Below are 15703 nucleotides of genomic sequence, written 5' to 3'. Positions count from 1 at the left end.
TTGTGATTTTTACTATCAATATATTCTCTCCCAGTGGAATGTAAACTTGATGAGAGAAGAATCCATATCTCTTTTCCTTACTGTTGTCTTGCCAGTGCCCACTATGGTTTCAGGCACAGAAGGCACTCAGTAAATTAGCAATAAATGAATACTTCACACTGATCAGCATAGAATGAATTACTAATATCACTCAGTGCCAGCAGAGAGCTGCCTAATTTCAAATCTCTCTGCTCTGCCATGTCCGGTTATAGGAGTTTGGATGAGCTAGGTCTCTGTACCTTAATTTCTAGTAAAGTAGTCCTCAATTCACAAAATATTCTGAGGATTGAGTTAATATATACAAAGTGTCAAGGAGAGTCCCTATCATGGAAAGTCTCCAGTGTCAGCTCTTATTAAACACAGCCTTTCTCAAAAGTTTTCATCCCAGGAGCCCTTTTACTATTAAAAAATGTTGAGGATATCAAAAAATGTTTTATATTTGTTATATCAATTAATATTCACCAAATTAGAAATTAAAATGGAAACTTTAAAAGCACAAGAACACACTAACACATTTTATTAGCCATCAGAGTCATGGTATTATCTTGTCATATACCTTCTGAAAATCTTAACTGCATTTGTAAGCAAATGAGAGTAAAAAAGGCAAATAACATCTTCATATTATATGAAAACTATTTTGAACTTGCAGACTCTATGAAAAGTTATTGAGGACTCTCAGGGTTTTCCAGATTACTCTTTGTGAACCAGTGAGTCAGCGTAAGTTACTATGCTAAGAATTAAGAGACACTGAAACACGCAGTTTATGATCGTTATTGAAAGTTCAGTGAAAGAGAGGGGCAGGTACAGAGATTCTGGCCACACAATTAAGCACTGGTGGAATGCATGGTCCAGTGATACCACCATGTCAGGGAGCAGTGACTCGCTGTGCTGGAAAGCAGGTCAGAAGATAAGATGCAGTCTAAAAGAAGTCACTTGAGCACTGTTTGTAAAGAGAAGTTTGACAGTCTCTCATTGCACATACATCCTAAAATCCCCTTCTATGCAGTATCCTATCTACTTTTTTGAGTTTTTAAACCATGATATTCTATTTATAGCCTTAGCAAATTATTTTTAGTAGGTATTGCCCGTGAAATAGATGAAAATATTAACCTTAATGTCAGCTGTGGAAAGATTAAAGTATGACCCTGACAATATACAAAAATGTATAAATAAGTATGCACAAATTCTGATTCATCATTCACCTGAGTTCACTTTTCTCATTAGAGTTCTGTTTCTGAAGCTAAGGGAAAAACCGAGCCTAAGACAAGCAGAGAATTAGGCCCATGGGACACATTACATGGAAAGAATTTCATAACATATGTACATAATTTTTTTCTTCCTCATGACTGGAACTACTCCATTCTTTTACTTTCTTAAAATGTATAGAAAAAAGACTAAAAACATAAAATAAACAAATTTTTAAAGTACTTGAAGTCATCTTTTCTCTGTTGTGTGATAATAGGCTGTAATTCAGAAATTAGTATTTGAAAGTTGTTTTCTTCTGTTGTTTTTTTTGTTTTGTTTTTGTTTTTCTGTTTTTTTTTTTTTTAACCTTTTTAAGTTCCCTCAGGGAGCAATTTGGCAGGTGATAAATTAGAGAATGTGTATAATCTTCTTTGTTCAGAAAGTATCTATTAGACCAGAGCTGTTTTTATTGTTTTTCAACACAGGAGCTATCTCTTGTTAGCATAGGTATACGAAATTAAGAGATAATTTGTCAAAAGGAGACAGACAAATAAACTAGAGAAAGGCTAATCTGAAAAAAACTTTATACTTCCTATTGTGGCAAGATATGTTTTGCCTTCATACGAATTACTACTCTAGAGATCTAGTCCCTTGCCATCAACAAGAAGGAAAGGTAGTTTCCATCCTGCCTTAAATTAAAGATTGCAGCTGTTGATTGTTTCAGAATTAGCAAGTTATATTAGTTTGACATTATGTATTTTATGATATTTGCAACTGGATCATTTATTGAAATATTCATTTTCATTTTTTCATATGTCTTAAATGATTTTATAAAGTGTGTATTGCTACTGAAAATAGGAAACTGGGAAAATATGACAATTGTGAGTCACCATATAAATAAAATTTCACTAGTTTGGAAAAGTGGAAGTGATAAGTGCAAAAATTCTATATCAGAGAGTGTTTTAAAAGACATGCAAACATGTATTTGTTCCCAAAGAGACTGTCAGAAAGGTTCAGCTGAGTTTGCCTTAATGAGCATAGAAGAATTATTTATTATTGTACAAGAAGTGTCTGCAGTTAGGTAATGATAGTGTTTTGTTAAAAAGTACTTGCAGAAAGTTTTCTCTTTCTAAAATAGGCTAGCTATTTTTGTAATCTTAAAATATGAAACGTGTTTACTACATACTTCATGAAAATTAACACAGATAATATAGCTCATCTTTTTCCTGAATTATAGCGGACTATAATTTCATGATGTTTAACTATGATTACACTATGCTTTCTATTTTAATTGATGATATGAGAGATAAAGCATTTAATGTGTATTAAAGTACTTTAAAAAATACATGAGGTATGTATTTTGGTTCTGATTTCACATACCAGAAAAAAAGACACAAAGGGATCAACATCAAATGCCTTGCTGAGGAACAATAGGGATTTAATAGCACTAGCAGATCAGATGTGTCTATCTCTTGATTTATAACTAAGCTTTCTACAACTAAGCAGGAATATAGTCATTCAGTGAGCATTTATACGTTCCTTTATAGCTGATAAATGGAAAATATGTGAAAGTATTGTCCTTACCAGTTCTTTGAAAGGCAGAAATAAACATTTATTTACATTTACTTTGTTACAAAATAATGCAGTTATTTAAAATTAGAGTGAATTACATAGAAAAGATATCACTAATTTTATTTAACCTCTCAAGTTCTTGCATGGTGTCAAGTATTTCTGAGCCTATTTCCTCTGTTTGCAGCTACAGCTGTCTCCAGTGAACAGAATCCTGTCATTATCATTGCTGTGGTTGCTGTGGCTGGGACCATCATTTTGGTGTTCATGGTTTTTGGCTTCATCATTGGGAGAAGGTAGAACACAAAGTTGTTCTAATCTCAAACATTAAAACATATTGCTTTTTAAGAATTATGTCAGCCTATTACTTAGTGTAATAGAATTTTAAATAGTAAATGCAAACATTCTTTGATACAAAACAATAAAGATCAATAACATGTCATTCCTTCAAGATCAAAATGTAATATGAGTTTGATCACTGCCTTTAGTTTAGGGGGAATGAGTATTATAGTTTTTATTGTGTGAATTTTTATTTCTTATTTTCAGAGTTAAGTTTTCATAATAAATATAGAATATACCTGGGGAACTATTTACTCTTTTAGTTATTAAATGTTTGTGGAAACCATTTAAAATGTGTTTTTTTCCAGAAAGAAATACAAGTAAACATTCACTTGTGAATATTTGTGACTCATGAATATTTTTGTGAATTGAACTTTGTGGATTCAAATCATATTAAATTTTGTATATTCATTCTAAATGTATTTTAAAAATGTTCCTTTTACATTTTCTCACACAAAAAGTTTGTTTTCTGTGCATCTTAATCATGTGAATTGCTATATTATTACTAAATGGATTCATAACTATTAACAGTAAATTTAACTCTAGTAGGTTGTTGAGTAACTAAGGTGCATTGTAATGAAATTTAAATATAAAAAGTAAAATCACTAAGATTGTCAAAAATTTGCTTTCTTCCAGGCACTGTGGTTATAGCAAAGCTGACCAAGAAGGGGATGAAGAGCTTTACTTTCATTGTAAGTGTTTGGCTTTTCTTTACTATGATGTACCCCTATTAATAGAAAAATCTGGTTATTAGCATTGGCATTAACAAAGTCCTTATGCATCATGCTTGAAATTATACCATGAGCTCAAATTGTTGCTTAAAAGCATTTGAATAAGATGTTTAGAATTAAAATCATGTGATATGAATTTGAAAAAATAAAATATATTCAGAAATGCCATATAACTGCAGGATATTCAGCTGCTTTTACATCACAATGTTTCCTTTTGCAAACTTTGCCCAAGTGTTTCTTACCATCATAATAATAATACATTAAAGGTTGCATGTGCCCATTTGCTAGCTATGGAATGTCATTTCAGGTTACAAGGATAGGCCCTTTTTTAATCCAATGAGTGGTGCTACCACAAAAGACTAAATTAAGGAGCCTCTTTCTCTTCAGCTACTATAAATTACCTATCACTGATAGATATTTCACAGAACATAAATAGTATAATAATAAGATTCATGCCTCTGATGTTTTCCTATGGATTTGAGTTAGCTTATTCTTAAGAGTTCATTTTAGAAATCATATTTAGAAGAAAGCTTAGTGACCCAAATAAAATAGATGCCTATCTGCATTAATCTTATTCTTGTTGCAGTGAGAATGGCATGTGAAAATGCGAGCACTGAGAGTAAATGTTATTACTTTATGTAGGCAAAATCAAAACCTAATCATCAAATTACTTCAGTTCTGATAATTAATGATGTTCTTACCCAAACCCATTTTCCCCATTTTTAATCCTTGAGAATATTAAAAACCAATTTTATTATTATTTTGTATTGCCTGTAATCTTTGGCAAATGTTCTCATGTGTAGATATATTTCCCATGACATAAGAATTGTATCTTTTGTGTTATTTATTAGATTCTTATGTCAGTATCTGTGAAGATGCTGTCCTATACCCATCGTAAAGTCATAAGAATAGCAAAGCCTCCATCAAGAATTTCTAATACATTTTAGATTTTCTTTGTGATTCCTTTTTTTGTAAAAAAAAAAAAAAAAAAAAAAAAAAAAAAGCTCAAATGACAATGTGTGGTTTAAATACACAAATTGTAAATGCTCTTATCATTCCTAAATTTTCTCAATGTGTTTGCATTTTTGAACCAACAGTTACCTTCAGTTTTCAAAATAGAAGTGGTTTTACATAACACAAATCCAAATTGAATAAGAAATTATCTTGAATCTCAACCACTGATGGTAGGAAGGGCATGTGGGGTAGTACGGTTTACTACAAATGGAAATTAAAGGTATGCCCAGAAGTGGCTTTATTATAAAGTTTAATATTCAAGGCCTCTTACTTTCATAGGCCTTTTTTAGGCCGTGGGAGTGCTGTAGCAAATTTGTGTATATAATCATGTATTATTTCCCCTAAAGACAGTATCCCAAATTGTATATGGGTTAAGCCTCAAAAAACTTAAATATACCCCTGATTATGACTGAATATGTGTGTTTCTATACCCCACTTGGGATTATTTGATATGCCCCCAATGTCAGAACTTCCTTTTGCTAATCTGGCATTAATTTTCCTGCGACAAGCCTCAGTGAAGAGAGCACCATAGGTAGTTTATAGCTAGAGGAAATAGAGAAAAAAGTGGAGATTACCTTTTTTTTGTTTCTATTTAATGACATGGGAGAATATTTTTAACACTTCCCCAGACAGGAAGGAGCAGATCAAAACTTGAATTTCCAAATTTTATTTCTAGTGTAGAATGTATATAGAAGAGTAACATAAGACTGTAGTTCCGGGAATCCCTGGTCCTGCCCATATGTGAATAATTTAATGGCACAATTATTTAATATTACCATAATCAGTATGTCACTTTTATTTGTTGAGCATATTTGAAATATCCCCAAATGATCACATATACCAGTTTATTTGCTTTTAACTTGCAGGTTAATGCAGAAGGTCAATTGAAACATGACTTATCCAAAATTTGTTGTATAGCCTTATAAGTTTTAATGTGTTTCTGCCATTCACTTTCTTCACATTTCACATCCAGTTTGTAATTAGAAAATATATAATTGCATGCCTTACTTGCTAATATATACAAGATAAGCTTGCTGTATATAAAGTTTTAACCTTTAGAGAAAACTAGCAATGGTGGTTTTAAGATGTTTAACTTTCATGAGAAATCGAAATAATATTTTAAAATACAAAAGTTCATACTCAAGTTGGGATAAACCAGAATATTCAGAAATAATGTCAATATTTTCCTTATTTTAAAACATTCATTTCTTAAATGAATAATGAAAAAAAGTGCACTTACCATATCCTATCCTGGTGAACTCTTAGTATTTTGAATCACCCTTTTTCCAAGGATATGTTTTCTTCTTGTTTGATTAAAACAAGGTATTTTATTTGATTTTATGATTACTTAATATACAAAGTATAATACTGTGGTAACCAGTTGTTTACAAGTTGGTGTCTTTTTATTCCTCTATTTAGTTCATGGACAATTTTCCCAAGTGCTAAAACACCAGATTGAATTTTTACAGAAACTTGAAAGCAACCATTTAACTAGCTTTTAGAGCACTGAATTTAATAGAATGTCCAGTCATTTGTATCAGGCACCCTCAACTCTCCATGCCCCCAAGTGCTACATTTAAAGATTTAAACACAATGGAGGAATTTAGTGAAGCAATTCCAATTTACATTTTGTTTCCTCCTACCATCTCTTCTAACAATGTCTTCAAATCCAAGCTGGGCAGTATTTCATGTTTTTATGCCAAAATAGCTCTGGCCTGTCAAAATGTTTTATGACAGCTTGAATAAAGAACCGTCAGAGACCGTTTGAGATGCGGAAGGTTACCTCCAATCTAGCTCCCTTATCAAAACAAAATTTAAAATAAATGAAAGAAAGAGAGAATAAAAAGGGAGAAGATGGCTCATTCTCCATCTGCCTGCCAATCTAGGAGGTTAACCTATTGTTTTCTTCCCTTCTCTCTTTTTCTCTTCCCCCTTTCCCTATACTCCTTCTTCTCTCTTTTCTCCTTCTATCCCCTCTCTCTTTTCTTCTCGTGTTGTTTTTTTTTTTTTTTTTCATGTTCAGCTTTAGTAACAAATGAGCATCTGTCAGTTTTATAAACTGCAACAATAATTGTTTAAGACAATCAATTTTGGATAAACAATCAACTACAGCAGAATAAATCAAGATTTTTAAATCCCATTTTCCTTTATACATTTTGCTTCTTTTTGTTATGTGTTTATTTTTAAAATATAATTTTAATGTGATGACATAAGCACAGTTAGGCTGCAGTGTAATATATAAAGAAGTATATTGTTCTCCAAATAGTAAGATTTGATGAAAAGATTGTTCAGTGGCTTTGTTAAAACAATAAAGTTTTTTTGAGGATATAGTGTAATTTTTATTGCATTAATATAACCAAATATATGCCTATCTATCTTATCTTTGTCTTTTACCAAATAGATTTGGAATACATTATTGTAATTGAATTTTATTTAAAGTTGACATAGTATTATCTGTTACCTGCATGCTTCTGGGTGCATTTTAAGAAGATTTTAACTTTTAAGATTATTCTATGTTGTTTGCATTTTGACTACCTTTTGTGAGGCATATTGGCTACCTCCTCAGCAGTTAAGATCTTCCAGAGCCTTATAAATGAAAGTTCATATAAACCATTCCTCTTTCAAATCGCTGTCATACTTGGTTAACAGATCCCAGGAATATTGTAAATTTTCTACTTTACTCTGCACTTTGTATATCTGGCCTCTATTGCCCTTGAAGGTGAAGATGAAACTGTCTTTAGAAGATATCTCTTTGATTCTGTGATAGAAGTCCCTCACATCTTGTATTAATTTTATGTATATGTCAACGGTGGTTGGTCTTTAAAAAAATAAATCAAAAGAATAAGTAAGATGTCTAAATGTTTTTAATATTGCTGTCAGTGTAGTAGGCTACCTGTAAATGAAATGTCTTCTTTTCCCAGTGTATTAATTTGATTGATTGACTGACTGGTAGTTTTACAAATGTGTTTCCAAGTCCATTACAAACCTCAATATGGCTTGAACTATGCCATGATAGCAGTGAATTTAATTAAACCTCCCGTCTGATAGGCATGTCAGAAATTTTGGTGAATGTCTTTTGTTGATTTACTGGAAAAGCAATTCAGTTAGCAACCTATGAGCTGGATCCTATGTTACCTATAGAAGCTTGCAGATAATACCTATACGCCAGCAGACTGAAGTAGTCTGTTAAAACTGCTGTGAATCAGGTGATGTGGAAGCAAGTTCACTGTTCCAAGGAGCACTCTGCATAATGAAATTCCTGGGCTGACTGCACAATAAGGGCTTTGCTTCATCACAGTCATGCTTTCTTACATCATTACAGTTAAATTTCCAGGCACCAAAACCTACATTGACCCTGAAACCTATGAGGACCCAAATAGAGCTGTCCATCAATTCGCCAAGGAGCTAGATGCCTCCTGTATTAAAATTGAGCGTGTGATTGGTGCAGGTAAGGCTATTGTAGCTTCCTTGTTCAGCTGTTCCATTTAGCCAAGATCGAAAGTCATACATCATAATGACAGGCAAATAATTATCCCTCAAGTATAGAACTTTTGCATTTACCTGAACTGTTGGAAGCAGTGAGGCTGTACTTGTTTATGAAATCTTACGAAAAAATGTGAAAAACTAGCATGTGGCACGAAGAATCCATATATTTTTGTTTTCTGTTGGATTTTTAAGATATTGTTCTATTACAAGCTACTTTATAATAGCTCTGGCCTGTCATTTAAGAAATGAATTTGTATTTTTAAAAGGTCAGAAATTTCCAGAATTTTGCTGCGCATTTCCTTTTACTTGATTTACTGTCTTCTTACAAAACTTTCATTTTTATCTTTTTTCTTGTATTTGTAGATATTAGCCATTGTAATTTAAATTCATGTAGAAAATTAATGTGTATGAATTATTTAAAGGGAATATTTTCTATTTGTATGTATTTTTATAATATACATTTCTGATTCTAATTCCTTTAAATCCAGTAGACATAGTGCATATAAATTCCAGATTTTAAATGTTTAATAAATATTTTCTTCTCAAAAGGAATAGCAATGTTTAGAATTTGCTGTGTCCTCATGCTTTAGTCGGTAGTCTAGGTTATATACTAATGCCATATATAAAAAATAATTTTAAATGTATAATAGCATAATTCAAATCTGAATGTTAACCCTGAGTGTTGGTTAATTCAATTGAAAAATAGTAGCCTGTTTAACAAGACAGTTTAGGAAAGCGTAACTTCTATGAAGGAGCTCTGAACTGTATCTTCAAGTTTTGATTTCATTTATGCCATTATTTTCATAAACAACTTTTGTGTCTAGGAAATAGACTCCCCTATATATGGGAATGTATTCTATGTAACTTACAGGGCTTTATCAAGTATTTTTGAAAATATTTTAAAATGCTTTAAAATAATTTACTATAAGTTAAAGAAAAATAATTAAATGCATTTCCTCTTAAAAGAAAAGTACAATATTTAGAAAATAAAATATGCCTGCTTGTTCTGTTACTTCAGGAGAATTTGGTGAAGTCTGCAGTGGCCGTTTGAAACTTCCAGGGAAAAGAGACGTTGCAGTAGCCATAAAAACCCTGAAAGTTGGTTATACAGAAAAACAAAGGAGAGACTTTTTATGTGAAGCAAGCATCATGGGGCAGTTTGACCACCCAAATGTTGTCCATTTGGAAGGCGTTGTTACAAGAGGTAGATATTGGTTATATCTTTATTTTATAAAACAAACCGAGTGTCAGAAATTAGTATTATTATGTACATAATAAAACAAATTATGAAATATGTTGCATAGTCTAAATGAATGAGTTTTCTTGGTATGTAACTAATCAAAAAATTCTTCCTTTATGTTATCACCTCAAGGGGGAAAAAAAGCAGAAAAAAATGAATGTAAGATTAGAGTTGAAGAATAACTGATAGATGGAATGACTGATAAATATTTTTATTTCTCTTCAAGAGACATAATAATTATACAATATAGTCTTTACGTTTTACATAAAGTATAATTTTCTCTGAGTTTTACTCACAAAGCAGGAGTCAGAAGAACACCATGACTTTTATTTATATGTTTTAATTTTATGAATCATGATCATGTTCCAAGCAGACATATAATGACTTTTTGAGCTTAGCAGCAACACTAAAAGAAACACTCATACTTCACACACTCACTCTTTCAAAAGAGCACCATGTGTTTTACTGGGGGATGAGAAAGGAAATAACCCTGCAGTTCAGGTTACAACTTCTGAAACTTTTTTTTTTTTTAATTTTAGGGAAACCAGTCATGATTGTAATAGAGTTCATGGAAAATGGAGCCCTAGATGCATTTCTCAGGGTAAGTACCAAAGTGATCCACTTATTCTAAATATACTATGCTTGCTACCAATATAATTTTTTGAATCTTTTTTGCGATGTAAAATGAGAACCTTGTAAAATAGTAAGAGGTTAGAAAATTGTCTTTGAAAATCAGATTAATAATCAGAGTTCAAGACTAGATTAAACTAGAATAGTTTGATCATTTAAGTGATACAATGTGGTCACAAAGTTATTTCCGTTAATATTATTACCTGAGATATGGAGGATGCCTGAAGCCCTGTAATTTGAATTCATGTTATAAAGCAGCATGTGCAATTGTAAATGAAATATAGAGATAATATGGAGAAGACTAAAAGGTGAGATAACCATTCTGTGTTGACACTTTGATCACAACTCTGCTCTGTAGAACCATTTCTATTTTATTGTTAGGTGAACACCAAGCATAAAATATATGATTATTAACATTATTTTTCAAATTAATGATGTGTGATTCATTTGTAAATGACATATAAATCCAAAATATATAAACATAGATATTTTTACTCTCAGAGGCTTTTTAACTAAGAATATTAACATGTGAACATTTTTCCAAATGGCAAAGAAAAAAATAATCTAAAGAAAAAGAGAACTTGTAAAGTTATTTAATATGATCTGGAATCATATTTAACTCAGATGTATAAACAGTCATAGGATTTAGAGCAACTTTTATTGCTGCATCATCATGATATAAGAATCAATTAGAAAATTCATCAACTCAGACTAGCATACTTCATCCAGCATATTTATATTCAGCTGGAGTAATTTTTTGGTTAAAATAGGTTAGAAGTGACCGGTCTGGTTGCAAACAGTTCTCAATCCCATTTGCTAGTACATCTGTCCTAGAGAATCCTTGTTACAAGTAACGCTCCTATCAGTAGCATAACTAAGAAAAAATTAAATGAAAACCAAGTCAGCCACTACAATCACTTTCTACATTTTAGTTTCTCTTCATTTTGACTCAAATATTTCCCCCTTTCTCATTTTTACCATTTAGAGGAAAATAAACCTTATTATATGTATATTAATTTCTTTATATACTTTTATGTTATTTAGACTTTTTGGCATGTGGGGAAAACACTTAGCTAATTGGGGTAATTTTTTAGATATTCTATTTCCAAACTTAAAAATTAGCATATACTTTTAGACTTGTGCAATCTCAAACTGTTAGTTCATATTAAAATATCAAATTAATATAAATAACTAAATGATTACCAAAATTATTTGGCTATCAGCTAAATGAGCATGTTATGCTTTTTTCCACAGGTATCCATATTATATAAAAAATTCATTAACAATTCCTGTTATACAATAGCAAATTACTAGCATGCAGATATTTTTCATGGTGATTTTTGTCCCTTTTAAAGTATGCAATTAACTGGGCTTTTATTTTTGTCTTCCTGCAGAAACATGATGGGCAATTTACAGTCATTCAGTTAGTAGGAATGCTGAGAGGAATTGCTGCTGGAATGAGATATTTGGCTGATATGGGATATGTTCACAGGGACCTTGCAGCTCGCAATATTCTTGTCAACAGCAATCTTGTTTGTAAAGTGTCAGATTTTGGCCTGTCCCGAGTTATAGAGGATGATCCAGAAGCTGTCTATACAACTACTGTAAGAAAAAGTCATTTACTGCACTTTTTCATATTCTTAAGATTTTTCTACCACGAAAGCAGGACCTAATAATGTAAACTAAACAGGAAAAATGAAGCAAATTGAGCTAAGCATTTTGAGGTTGCTTTTATTTGTTTTTTGTTTTTCTGGAAGAATCATTGTTTGTACAGTGTATATATAAGCTAAGAAGGAAAGTGTTGATAACATGACTACCTTATATTGAGAGAGTCATAGAATATAGTTACATACAAAAACATCTAGTTACTAGCACTCATATTTGTAGAAAACTATAATAACATTTTAAATAAAGATTTAAAAGAATATTAACTATGCTAATCCTTATAACTTTTGTAAGATTAGAAAAAAAGAAAATATGTGAGAGTTTATTTAAATTATCCATATTTTATTTCATTTTCATAGTAACTTTGCCTAGTTTGTCTTTGTTGTGACTGTTGTTGTTGTCCAGGCTGGAGTGCAATGACGCAGTCTTGGCTCACTGCAGCCTCCACCTCTCGGGTTCAAGCAATGCTCCTGCCTCAGCCTTCTGAGTAGCTAGGATAACAGGCGCCCACCACTACGCATGGATAATTTTCTCGTATTTTTAGTAGAGACGGGGTTTCACCATGTTTGCCAGGCTCGTCTCCAACTCCTGGCCTCAGGTGATCCACCCACTTCAGTCTCCCAAAGTGCTGGGATTACAGGTGTGAGCCGCAGCGCCCAGCCTTTCATTGTTTGTTCAATATACTCTTGCCCTAACACCACACAAAGCTCCATCAGTTGAGTTGCCATGTAAATTTGAAATGATGAAATTTGTAATGGGATTCTAAAAATCAGATTAAGAACTTTAAATACACATAGAGATTCAAGATGGGTAGACCTGATGCTGCTGAACTACCAACCAAAAATGCACATATGTATTTATGGTATTGCCATAAATAATAGGTAAGTTATTATACATATTTTAAATGTTCATTTCTTTTTATAATAGGGTGGAAAAATTCCAGTAAGGTGGACAGCACCCGAAGCCATCCAGTACCGGAAATTCACATCAGCCAGTGATGTATGGAGCTATGGAATAGTCATGTGGGAAGTTATGTCTTATGGAGAAAGACCTTATTGGGACATGTCAAATCAAGATGTAGGTGTTACATTCATTTAAACAAAAGAGAATGAATACATTAATAGCCACTATTACTGGAACACGTAGGTAAAGGCTCATTAAGAACACACTTTTAAATAATTATAAAAATACAGTTTTCCACAATTACTACCATACTAATTACCATAAATTAGTGGCTCTACTAATTTTATTATTTTGGCTTTCATTTTGAATAATGTCTTTCTCTTTTTATAATATAAATTCTATGGACACAAAATAGAAGCTTACTAACGATATTTCTTCCTTAATAAAGATAATGTTTCCACACTTGCACAGCTGGAGTGGGAGCATCACATGAGTAAAAGAATCATCTGTGAAGAGGAGGGAAGGAAGTTTGGTTGTGCTTTGTTTTGTCTTTGAAGCTTATCTTTTTCTTTTAGTGTTCTAAGAAAATTCATTTAAATTATCTACTGTTGATCGGTGTAACTAAGTTTTAGTTTCATGCGACAATCTAGATTTTATGATCACTATTAGTAAATGTTTCATAGTGATATTTTAGAATGTAATCACAATAAGAATATCCCTGGAAATTCCTTTTAAAAGTGTATTTATTAAATGTACATCCCCTGCTGCCATGAGGATATGCTAGAACATAAAGCATACTGTTATCCGTTGAGAAAAGAAACTGATGGTAGTCCATGTGAGGGTACACATCTCACACCAAGAGACCATTTATTCAACAATATAGCAAAAGTGCAAAAAAAAAGTTGCTTTTATTAGGTTGAGTTTGATAAAATGGCCGTTTTGTAGGCCAAGAGCACTTATAGTTCAACCTATTGAAATATGAGTGAAATTTAGATAGATGTAGAGCCAGTATGAAATGTAGCACGATATCCAGGATTGTACTAGAAATCTGGAGGATACCTTGGTTCAGAGCTGATGAGCCATTCTCTAAGGAAGCATACTGGAAAGTTGAGAGGTTAAGGTTTAGAGGTGTATGAAGACCAATCAAATGGACTCACTTTTCTATAACAGAGATGCAGTACACTTGTGGTAATTAGAAATGAAGATGTAGGTTTGGACAGATTGATGAAGGAGTTTTCGAAGGAGTCTGGAAATTATACTAATCCAAATTCTTGGAGTATGAAGTAAAAAAATAAGTAATGCTTCAGGAAAATAGAAGCTGACTACTACAGTTACATTTGAGTTATTTTTTTAAAGAGATCATGCAAATTGTTATATTAAATCAATAACTTTGATTTGAACTTCAGAATTGCCCATATCAAGTTGCTATGGGTCTTAAAACTTACAGTAGTTATTTTTAGACAACTAACATTTAGACTGTTTTATATGTTGTTGGTAAGGTTATTTTTGATACTTTCCCTACAAACTTTTGCATTAACTGAGAAGTTCCCAGTCTGAAAAGAGGATGGTTATCAATCAGTTAAATCTGTTGATATTTTGAACTGGAAGATGACATAAAACTTTTTCATTTGCTTTTAGTTTTTTGTTGTTGTTTTGTTTTTCAAAGATAAAAGTCTAAATGACGAGTCTGTTTGGCAGAGGCAAAGTTGTTAATATTTGACAGGTCTCAGTGTCAAAGATTTCATGGACTGTCAAAATGTGGACAAACAAATCCTTAGGGCAGAGAAAGAGAAATATTTACATTCCCTAGATACTCAGTGGAGTTTCATTTCTTTTGACACCTTCCTTCTGTACTGGATTCAAACATAAAGGGACTGACAGGACTGACAAATTCAGAGTTCACTTAACTTCCAAAAACAAATAATGAAAATGGCTAAGAAGAAACAAATTAATATTTCCAATTTTAAATTTTAAAATGTGTTAAGTATTGTTTTTTGTTTTTCTTAAAAATGAACATCATGAATATAGCCTTAATATACGAAGGATTAATAAATATTTTATTAGTAAAATGACATAATTATGTCTATTGTGCAGTTTAGTTCTAACCTAAATTATTTGGCACATTCTTTTATGTTTTTAGTTAGAAAGTCTAAAATAATTAATAAATTTGGACACAGGTTTGTTTAGCAGTGAGAGATTACCTAGATAGGTCAGTTTGTACAGTGAAATTGATATTCATATTCCTCTTATTACATAATAGTCATTATTTTATAATTATGTCAGTAGAGTGCTATTTGAACAATTATATGTTTAATTTTCAATATGCAAATGGAGAAAAATTGGATAATTTAGGATAATGATTTCCATTCTGGGATAAAATTTTCTAGATAAAAGCTTTTTTACTAGGAAGCTGTGGTAGGAGTTCATGGAGAGACTTAAATCTATGAACCCCTGATACATGTGGAAACTGCTGTGTATGTGTGAATATATTATTTTTTTTCTGGGAAGGTTGCCTTCGTCAGATTTTCGGATATATTCATTGTTTTTTAATTAGCCTAGATGGATTTATTAAGTGAACCGATTCACTTTACATTATTAAAATTTAGTTGCTAGGAATTTGTCAGGGATTTAAGAAAGCCCTCACATTTTAAATGCCTCAGATTTTAAAAGATTTTTTACGAGACACAAGAAAACAAGATGTGCAGTGATGGTTACATTTCTAAGCAAGTCCACACAGTTCCAGGCTGAATGCTGGATAAGGTGAGGTTTTTGTAACCTGAAGAGACACAAAAGGGTGGTGTAGAACCTAATGAGTGAGAAAGTTCTGGACTATCTGGACAGTGTGTGTAACTCTGGACAAGGCAATGAACAAGAAAAACCTAGGGAAAACTAATATATGTAT

At 31.9% G+C, this 15703-nt stretch overlaps 1 protein-coding gene across 5 annotated transcripts in view; it reads left to right on the top strand.

Annotated features, from left to right (window-relative positions):
- The window catches only part of EPHA7 (EPH receptor A7), a 186872-nt gene that overhangs the window by 159417 nt on the left and 11752 nt on the right, over nucleotides 1–15703 (top strand). For 2 of the 5 annotated variants that reach the window (XM_050789732.1, XM_050789730.1), the window contains exons 8-14: nucleotides 2981–3089; nucleotides 3769–3824; nucleotides 8212–8325; nucleotides 9382–9567; nucleotides 10143–10204; nucleotides 11628–11837; nucleotides 12826–12975. In XM_050789732.1, the coding sequence (XP_050645689.1) occupies nucleotides 2981–3089; nucleotides 3769–3824; nucleotides 8212–8325; nucleotides 9382–9567; nucleotides 10143–10204; nucleotides 11628–11837; nucleotides 12826–12975 (887 nt within the window). Of the gene's footprint in view, nucleotides 1–2980; nucleotides 3090–3768; nucleotides 3825–6900; nucleotides 7208–8199; nucleotides 8326–9381; nucleotides 9568–10142; nucleotides 10205–11627; nucleotides 11838–12825; nucleotides 12976–15703 lie in introns of those variants that run through there. The other 3 variants (XM_050789731.1, XM_050789728.1, XM_050789733.1) reach the window with 2 other exon arrangements.

Source organism: Macaca thibetana, chromosome 4, assembly GCF_024542745.1.
Source record: "Macaca thibetana thibetana isolate TM-01 chromosome 4, ASM2454274v1, whole genome shotgun sequence".
NCBI lineage: Eukaryota > Metazoa > Chordata > Mammalia > Primates > Cercopithecidae > Macaca > Macaca thibetana.
Note: the sequence above shows the minus strand (reverse complement) of the source record. Positions and strands in the feature narration are given on the sequence as shown.